Raw genomic sequence first — 10,206 nt, 5'->3', positions numbered from 1 at the left:
TTGAGGGGTAAAGGTGCACAGAAAGTAGAGCTTTTGGTTTCGGGATTCTGTCCGTGCATTTTTCCGGGTTTTCGCTAAAAGCTCTGTAAGTTAAGCTACATTTTTTTTTCAGTGTAACTTATATTTATAGTCATAAGTCATTATTATGAACCTATAAATAAGATTTATCAGTGATTCCAAGTCATTATACTAATTAATTTACTTACGGAGATAATGTCTAGGCTATATTTAGAGAGGTGTTTACAATGGAGTTTCCAAACAATATACTTTGTATACCAAATGGACCCTACCTCCGATATGCTCCTACCTGGTTGTTCCTTACCTGATAAATCTTGATACAAACATTGAGATCAGTTAGAAATATAGACTATAATTAGTCACCAAGAATATAATACTAAGACTTAGTGATAGTCGTACCTAGGTCACGTCTGAGGAAAAAATTAAGTACCAAGGCGAAGGTCTGCCGAAATCACTAGTCACTCACCCAAGTCAAGTGAATGCACAGTTACTTTCATCTTACACATAAATATGAAATATTTAGATAATTAAATGTTATACGTGCGTATGTGGAGTATGTCAAAATGACACCACATCCACGGGCCTTAGCCTCATATTGTCAAAAAAATTTATAATTTTTTAACCTGATCTTCTAAATATTGATTTTAAAATGCTATATCTTAATTAAATTTAAGCATAAACAATACAGCAAAACTTAAGAAGGAAGGTACCAAACATGACTTTTTAACAAGTATTTATCGTATCAATTGTTGACTGATTTGGTTCGCAAAGTCTAAAACCATTGAGAAAAAAGTGACCCTCTCGCCGAGATCCAACATACAAACAAACAAAGTCATTTGCCTTAAAATTTCCCCTTTTTTTTCTCAGCAATCGCCGTTAGATCCAAATCCTTTCGCCGGCGATCACGATGTGGCCCGCCGTCCGATCCTCCCCCTCCTCTTATCTCGCCGCTGCCCTTCTCATCTCTTCATTTCTCTTTATCTCTTCACCGGTGCTCGCTTCCGAGTATGATCACAAGGTTAAGTAACGCCGCAACCCTAACTTTTATTTTTGTTGACAGTGAGTATTCAATCTGGTAGATCATTGATTTTGAATGCCAGTATTTTGCAATTTCCCATTAGATCTTTGTACGGGTATTTGATTTGTTTGATGAAAGCAATATAGCTCACGAATTGAGGATTGTATTTTGTTAGGGTTTAGATCGATATTAGTTTTTCTGTTACGCGTTTATCTTTCTGACATTTTAATACGATTCAGCCACATGCATCTAGTATGTAGCTGCGGGACATAGGGAGTCTTTATCCACTACTAATTGTAATTGGACGCATAAGCTTCAGGTTGATGATAATACCAGCGTCTAGCGTCTAGAACTGCCACTTCTCTAGACTCTAGATGAGAGTGCGAGAGGTCTATACGCTAAAAATTCGTATATGCGTTCTAAGAAGTTTGTTACAATACTAGTGGGGTAACAGATGGATTGACGTTCAGGAAAAATTAATTGAACATAATTACATAACATTTATACGCTTTGGTTGGAAAGGACAGAATGATTATTGGAGATTGGCTGTATGGCTGTATGCGTGGTTGTTACTCAAAGGTTGATCATGTGAACTAATGACTCTGTAATGGTTTTTCTTCTAAGGGTTCATGCATTGGCGTGAGAGGAGTTATTGGTTAGGCTAAATTGCTAATATGGTTCTTTATGTTTTCCTTTTAATTAGAACTAGTCTTGAGGGGACTTCTTTATTGTTGCATATGAATCATGATAGATCCTTTGGGGCCATATTCAATGTATTTATACAACACATTCTTCTACTTGGCTGTTTTTGACATTCTTACTCTTTTCTTTTACAGTATCAACCAGATGAACCAATTACCCTTTGGGTGAATAAAGTCGGGCCTTACAATAATCCACAAGAAACATACAACTATTACAGCCTTCCATTTTGTCGTCGCCCTGGTAATCCTGGGCATAAGTGGGGTGGTTTGGGTGAAGTATTGGGTGGAAATGAGCTTATTGACAGCCAATTTGAAATCAAGTTCCAAAGTATGTTATTGTTGTCACTGTTTCTAGTAAATTATAGCTTTCTGAAATCAAATGGCACATGACATATATGATATATGATTTGGCATTTGGCAGAGAATGTGGAGAAGACTATAATTTGTGATCTTAAACTCGATGAAGCAAATGTTAAGCACTTTAAGGAAGCTATTGACAATAACTATTGGTTTGAGTTTTTCATGGGTACACCTTCTAGTCTTTTCTTCTTTCTTTTGTAACTTGAATCACACTTTTCTTCCCTCACATTCTTATTTCTCCTTCATTCTCCTTGTGATTTCAATTTCTTTGGTCTCTGCTGCATTGGAACACAAATTCAGATGATCTTCCATTATGGGGTATGCATCTACCAAACCCTTTTTGTATCTTCACTTTATTTTATAATTCGTATATTAATTCCATTTTTTTTTGTTGTTATTGTGGAACTATTTTTTCCCTGTAGGATTTGTTGGTGAGCTACATTCTGATAGGAACAGCGATAACAAGCATATGATTTTCACACATAAGAATATCACCCTACAGTACAACAAAGATCAGGTCTCCAATTTTTTTTTTTTTTTTTTATCATATATGAACTTTTACACTATAAAAGGCTCTTATAATAACACTGTTTCAATGTTTTTTCATCATGGTTTCTTGTTATTGCAGATCATTCATGTCAATCTCACTCAAGAGAACCCAAAACCCTTGGAAGTTGGGAAAACTCTAGACATGACTTACTCAGTCAAATGGACAGAAACTAACATCACATTTGCACGCCGATTTGATGTTTACCTGGATTACCACTTTTTTGAGCATCAGGTGAACACTATAACTCATGTTTTAAGTTCCACTCACAGGGGTATAACTGTCTTTTTGCGTCACTGCAGATTCATTGGTTTTCCATATTCAATTCATTCATGATGGTTATCTTCTTGACTGGATTGGTTTCAATGATTCTGATGCGGACTCTTAGAAATGACTATGCAAAGTATGCTCGGGAAGATGATGATCTGGAGAGTCTGGTAATGTGGCAATGAGTTAATGAATTTTGTAAGTTATTGCAATGGGCTATTGAAGTGTTTGGTTTTCAGGAAAGAGATGTAAGTGAGGAATCCGGTTGGAAGCTTGTGCATGGAGATGTTTTCAGGCCACCTCGCAATTTGGTTTTGTTGTCAGCAGTTGTTGGAACTGGTGCTCAATTGGCACTATTGATTCTTCTTGTTATCTTGTTTGCAATTGTTGCAACATTATATATTGGGTACGTTATGCTTATGCATCACATGATATGACATAACTGGTTATAATGTGCTTGGCTTTGAACTGGGATTGATGTTAATGGGACAAAAATTGAAAATTTTGTCCCTTTTGAAACACTCCTGATTTCTCGTCTATGCAAAAGACATGAATGCCCTCTTCATCATCACTGTTGAACATAGCTTTACAAAGCTTGTCATCAGATTTCCACACTTGAATACATTGATTTCAGAAAGTGTTAAATGCAAGAAATAGCAACAAGCTTTCATTTCCGTCTATTATGACATTGTACTATGAACTTCTATACAATTATAGCATGTCATTCAAATACATAACCATTTTTCACTTATATAAATGGATAGATTTCTCAAATAATGTCCTAATATGAAAAAAATTTAAAGTAAAAGGCTATAATTGTTTAGATTTTCTGAAGTATAATGCTTAATACAAAAAAAGTTGCAAGCACTTTCATTTCTATTGTGTTAAAAAAACTAGCCGATTAGCAAATACCATTTAAATTCAAAATAATTTTCACTTCTATAACCATTTAGATCTTTCAAAGCCTAATAATGTTAGTCATAACAAGAAAAAAGAAAAGGAACTACAATGCTATAACTGGATAGCTATCTCAAAGCCAAAGTACAAGGCCTTAATAAGAAAAAAATAAAAATAGAAGTGCAATGCTGTAATAGAAACAAACAGAAGTAGAATGTTATAATACACAGATAAATGAAAGTAGAATGGTATTACTTGCATTTTTCTCTTTCAGAAAATAAAGAGTTGCTTGCCTTAATCCTGATAAGTTGAGGTGATAATGAAAATTCTGATGTAAATTTTGTTTTTTGTTATTAGGAGAGGAGCAATTGTGACAACATTTATAGTTTGCTATGCTCTCACATCATTTGTCTCTGGATACGTCAGTGGCGGCATGTATTCGCGCCACGGTGGTAAGTGCCATTATTTAATCTTAGTAATTAACATTTGCAATTTTTGATCCAAAACAGATTCTGTTTTCATTTTTGGTCCCTGTTTTGAGTTTTTGTTTCTTGGTCGTCAACTTTAACAGCCCAACTGTCAAATATTTTGTGAAATTGACTATTTTTCCCTCCAGTTTTTACTTTTTATTATTCCACTTGCGGATGATCTGTCTGTTTTCCTCGCAGGGAAAAATTGGATAAAATCAATGATCCTAACTGCATCACTTTTCCCATTGTTATGCTTTGGAATCGGGTTCGTCTTAAACACGATTGCTATATTTTACGGGTCTCTAGCCGCAATCCCATTCGGCACAATGGTGGTCGTTTTCGTCATTTGGGCTTTCATCTCTTTCCCACTCGCTCTTCTTGGCACAGTTGTGGGAAGGAACTGGAGCGGGGCCCCAAACAACCCGTGTCGCGTTAAAACCATCCCCCGCCCGATCCCCGACAAAAAATGGTACCTCACACCGTCAGTAGTCTCAATAATGGGAGGCCTCCTACCCTTCGGCAGCATTTTCATCGAAATGTACTTTGTCTTCACATCCTTCTGGAATTACAAGGTAAGTAATCATGCATGCATATAACGAAAGTATTTGTTATCAGCAGATGATAATAATGTAGTATATATGTTTTGACAGGTGTACTATGTTTATGGGTTTATGCTGCTTGTGTTCATCATTCTTGTGATTGTGACTGTTTGTGTGACGATTGTGGGAACGTATTTTCTGCTGAATGCGGAGAATTACCACTGGCAATGGACTTCGTTCTTTTCAGCAGCCTCTACGGCTATTTACGTCTACTTGTATTCCATATATTACTACTCTGTCAAGACTAAGATGTCGGGATTCTTCCAAACCAGCTTCTACTTTGGATACACAGCCATGTTCTGTCTCGGTTTAGGAATCCTCTGTGGTGAGTGGTTAAAACTTAAAACTTACGACTTAAATGTATTTATCAAGTGTTGTTGAATCTTGGTTGATGATATTTGCAGGAGCCGTTGGGTATTTGGGGTCCAATCTGTTTGTGAGACGGATCTACCGAAATATCAAGTGCGATTGATTGATTGTTTGATGGAAGGAAAGATTCCCCGGTTTTGTAGTTTAATATGTGGATACCAAATCAAGGGTCTAAATGGGGGTTTATTATATATAAATATGTAAGCTATGCTTTGAGGAGAATTAGTGTCATGGGAAGGAAAGGAATGTAGAAAAATGCAATGCAATGGAAAGGTATTGTTTTCTTATTATCAAGAGAAAAGGGGGACGGTGTGGGGGTACCATGGTTGAGTCGAAGATTGTTGAACAAGTTGTTATATACATGTTCTAGTGTATTCTTCTTATTGATAGGCGATTTCAAAAAATAAACGCTTTTAACTCTTTTTAATTTTTTTTAAGCATCACATCTTCCTTGTTTTAGGGATATTTTTATGTTTATCTCAAGTGTGTGAGACTAAGGTGCTGTTTGTTTTTTCGAAGCAAAAATTCATGAAGTCTGCGGTCTGCAACCTTCTGCAATAAAAGAGGCGGAGCAAACGGGTTGCACTATATAATAAGAAGTATGATTTCTAATATTTATAAAATGCTGTAGTAAATTAAAATTTAAATAATATAAACTAAAAATAGTTAACCTTGAAATTTTAATAATTTTAGCCTTAAAACGTTGAAAGAATACTAAAAAAAACATGTAAAAAAACAAAATATAAAAATTCTAAAAAATATGAAAGAAGCTATCAATTTTATTCTATAAAAACTAATTTTAAAAAACATAAAAAAAGAAATTAGTAAAAGAAATTAAGAAAATATTGTAAATAATGTCTATAAAGTTTGTAAAAGAACTACACATGTTAAAAAAGATACAACGGAAATTAAAAATATTATTAACAAAAACAGTAAAAAAATTTAAAAAATCAAAATTTAAAAAAAAAAAAAATCAAGTTATAAAAATTATGGAAACTATAAAAAAATTATATCTAATTCGTAAATCAAAGTTTAAAAAAAAAAACCAAAGTTAAAAAAAAAATCGGAGTTTAAAAAAAAATAAGTTTTACCAAATTTCTAAAAAAAACCACTTGTAAAAAATGATAGCTTAAGAGGTTTGAAAATGCAAGTCAAGTTCTATGTTGCATAGAACACACGCATAAATTTTGTAGTCTAAAGTCTTCCAAAAAAACAAACTGCTGCGAGAAAGTAAATGTTGCGCGTGTGCTTTATCGCACAATAAAAAATGATTTTAAGAGATTTAAAAAAAAAACAAATTAGCTAAATGATATGAATGCCAACTAATACGATCTACTTCAATCAATAACCAAGTTGATGTTCCAACAATTTTTTAGAGATTTTTTCACGTTAAACTTAATCTACTCATGAACAACTCTTTAATTGCACTTATGTTTATGATGAAATTTGAACATTCAACCTCAATAAAAGAAATAACTTATGATACTGTTAGACTAAAAAAATGGTAGGTGACATAGGCGGATCCACATTGGAGCCTCGGGTATCCTAGGATACCCTTAAAAAAATTTTAAGTAGTATATTTCGTTTATGTTGAGCTTGAAGTGTCTTCTTTGCCGCTAAAACCCTAGCGAACCTCACTTATTTTTCAGTCTTTTTCTCTCGGGTTTGGTAGCTAAGATGGAGGGAGAAGTGATTCAAATGGTCTAAGGGAAGGTTACTAAGGGTAATGGTTAAGAGACTTTCAAAGATTCGAGCACTTGTATGTTTAAATTGAGCAAAAAAGCCATGGATACGCAACTGAGATGGTTGTTATCAAGTTAAATTGAACAAAAAAAGCCATGGATACGCAACTGCGATGGTTGTTATCAAGCAGATGAAGATATTATGTTTTTGACACAATTGACCACTGGGGTTTAAGCATATAAACGGAATCTACCCTTAAGCCAATTTATCTAATTAAAATAGTTTATGGAAATTGTTGTTTACCCCCTTAAAATATATATATATATATATATATATATATATATATATATATATATATATATATATATATATATATATATATATATATATATGGAAATTGTTGTTTACCCCCTTTATATATATATATATATATATATATATATATATATATATATATATATATATATATATATATATATATATAGGTTCAGGTTCATTTGAGACTATTCTAATTTTATGAAACCGTGAGACCAAATCTAAATATAATTTTAAAATACAAAATAAATGGAAAAATCCAAAAATTCTTTTTTTAAATATTATTTTCGGAACTTGAATTAACTAAAAAAAAAAATCCCGTTTTTATTTTTTTTATTTTTTTTATTTTTTTTTAAATACGTGAAATATTATAAATAGAATATTATACTGACATATTCTAAAAAATAATTTTAAAATGCAAAATAAATGGAAAAATCTATGTAACAGCCCGGAATTTCAGGTATTGTTATATTTATGATTTTGGGTGTTTTAAGAGGGGACTCGGCGAGTTGGAGCCTAGACTCGCCGAGTAGGATCGCAGATCTGGTCGCGGGTTCGCGACTGGACTCGACGAGCCCGGATATGGACTCGGCGAGTCTGCGCTGTTTAGCGAAAACCCTAACCGTTCGGGTTTGGGACGTATATGAGGGACCTTATGGCCGTCATTGTTCACCCTAGTCCTCTGAGAGAAACCCTAATTCGATTGTGAGCATCTGGAGCAAAGTAGAAGACCATTGTTGATTTTGGAAGTATTGTCTTGCAAGGAAGAGGAGGCTTGGTTAAGGGAACAACAAGAGAAGCCACGTTCTGAGGATTTGGGGACACAGAGAGCACGTTATTCAGGTAATATTTCGAGTTGCATTCTCCTATGTTGATGTGTATATGGATTTAGGGTTTATTGAACCCTTTTGTGGCTAGATTGAATGTTACCTTAGTCCTCCAAACGATTGGAACCCTGTATTGGGATCTTTGGAAGTCCAGAATGTCCCATGCTTGATCATTTCGGGAATCAATGGAGGTTTTGGATTGGAATCCTTATGCCTTAGGTCAAAATGTAAATTATGAGTCATGTGGCGTATTATGAGCACCAAAATGAGGACCTTACGTGATGAATCAGTCTAGGAAGGCCAGACCTATGAATGGTCGGAGCAGTTCTGACCTTAGAAAGCAGTTTGAGCGGTTGCATGGCATGGACTCGCCGAGTCCGATGAACAGACTCGGCGAGTAGCTTGAAGATTAACTGGGACTCGTCCAGTTGTTCTTCAGACTCGGCGAGTTGAGTCGGGGTGGCCCCGCGATTCGTCCAGGAGGAACTCGTCGAGTCAAGGAGGATACTCGACGAGTAGAAAGGGAATCTTAGAGAATTGGTGAGGACGACTAGACTCGCCGAGTCGCTTTAGCACTCGCCGAGTCCGGTCAAGTTGACCGTTGACCAGAGTTGACCTATGTCTGACTTCTTAGGGATAGTCAAACTTAGAAGATAAAAGTGTTAATAAGAGATATATGATGTTATAGGGAGATTGTAGCTCGGCGGATCGAGCACGAGTGATTTCGGGATTTGCTAGCTTTCGATATTCACGAGGTGAGTCTTCTCACTATACTGTACCCGGAAGGGTTTGACTGTGACCGGAAGGTCGAATATGATATGAGATATATGTGCTATATGTGATAAGTTAATTGTTATACATGCTTTGTATGTTATGTGGGCCGGAAGGCATTATGTTATGGGCCGGAAGGCGATTATGTTATGGGCTGGAAGGCGTTGTATTGTGGACCGGAAGGTCGGCGTGGGTAGGACCGAAAGGTTTACCCAGCAGGGACGGAAGTCCCCTGAGACACATGGACCGGAAGGTTAGGGCCTGGAAAGGCGTATGTACGTAAGTTGTATATTGGGGAACTCACTAAGCATTTATGCTTACAGTTGTTATGTATGTGTTTCAGGTACTAGCGAGGACCGTGGTAAGGCGCCGACGTGATCTGTACACACTGATAGATGTTTTGTGATCTTGGGATTCAGATGATCTGTATTTTGACATGACACTTGAAATGTTTATACCTTGTTTTGAATGAAAATAACTTATTTTGAAATGAAAAATTTGTTTGAAAATTTACGTTGTTACAATTGGTATCAGAGCCTTGGTTTGAGGGATTCGGGTGCACCTTCGGGCGTAACTGAACTCAAACCGAGGATTTGAGGAAAACTTTTAAAATAAAGGCATAAACTTTTGTAAATGATTTTGTGGTAAACAAGAAAGAAACAATGTGTACGATCAGTCAGCGCCCGAACGGTAAAGATCCCCAAAATACCTTACAATGTTATGTTATGAGATAAGTTATGATATGAATTGTTATGCATGCTAGAAGACTAGGTATTCATGATAGGACTAGAGTGGCCTGATTTGTGATGCCTTAGTCTAGGGAGGTTGTCGATATGAGATGCTTTGCTAGTGTGCGGGTAGATAGTGCATAACAAAAGTAGCGTGCTCACTATCCGGGGTTTGGGGAGGAAGACTTGGGATGAATGCTGATGCGGTGTGGTCGGTAGTATTGGGCCCGTACTACCGAAGACATCGGGTCAGTGGTAGACCCAAGTAAGAATCCCTGGATATCGGAGACTGAGTAGGGTTGCGTTATCGAGTGCGATTATACTCGATGGAGTCTCTGATAGTTTTATGATGTATTTCAGAGAAATCATGGTTAGACCACGCCACGGAGCGAGTTCGAGCGGTGTGAGTGACGAGGAGATTCGTCAGATGATTCATGAGGAGGTGGCTGCAGCGATCCGGGCTGAGATTCCGGAGATGTTTGGGTCTATTAAGACCACCTTGATGGAGACTTTTGAGGAGCGGTACGCCGCATTGACTGAGGCTGCAGCCGCTGCAGCTACCGCAGCTGTGGCCGCTGCCAGGCCACAGGGGGGTGACTCGTTGCTGTTTCGGGAGTTCAGCAACACGAAGCCACC

General features: G+C 36.3%; 1 protein-coding gene across 1 annotated transcript; it reads left to right on the top strand.

Moving 5' to 3' along the window:
* Positions 1 to 771: 771 nt before the first annotated feature.
* Positions 772 to 5,689, top strand: LOC145053861 (transmembrane 9 superfamily member 1). Its single transcript, XM_079001975.1, has 12 exons — positions 772 to 1,036; positions 1,873 to 2,065; positions 2,159 to 2,263; positions 2,398 to 2,415; positions 2,520 to 2,614; positions 2,726 to 2,878; positions 2,947 to 3,081; positions 3,151 to 3,317; positions 4,166 to 4,260; positions 4,477 to 4,850; positions 4,929 to 5,202; positions 5,282 to 5,689. The coding sequence occupies exons 1-12, from the start codon at positions 926 to 928 to the stop codon at positions 5,347 to 5,349; spliced, it is 1,788 nt and encodes a 595-aa protein (XP_078858101.1). The 5' UTR covers positions 772 to 925; the 3' UTR covers positions 5,350 to 5,689.
* The last annotated feature ends 4,517 nt before the right edge of the window (positions 5,690 to 10,206 follow it).

Source organism: Lactuca serriola, chromosome 5 (genome assembly GCF_051521515.1).
Source record: "Lactuca serriola cultivar US96UC23 chromosome 5, Lser_US96UC23_V15, whole genome shotgun sequence".
Lineage (NCBI taxonomy): Eukaryota > Viridiplantae > Streptophyta > Magnoliopsida > Asterales > Asteraceae > Lactuca > Lactuca serriola.
This window is presented reverse-complemented; position numbering and strand designations above follow the sequence as displayed.

What these genes read in the sequence shown, in the direction of transcription:
- LOC145053861 (XM_079001975.1), top strand. Translation starts at nt 926, where the DNA reads ATGTGGCCCGCCGTCCGATCCTCCCCCTCCTCTTATCTCGCCGCTGCC. An exon ending in CATGTATTCGCGCCACGGTG is followed by an intron (nt 4,261 to 4,476) that starts GTAAGTGCCATT and finishes TTTTCCTCGCAG; the next exon opens with GGAAAAATTGGATAAAATCA. An exon ending in CGGTTTAGGAATCCTCTGTG is followed by an intron (nt 5,203 to 5,281) that starts GTGAGTGGTTAA and finishes TGATATTTGCAG; the next exon opens with GAGCCGTTGGGTATTTGGGG.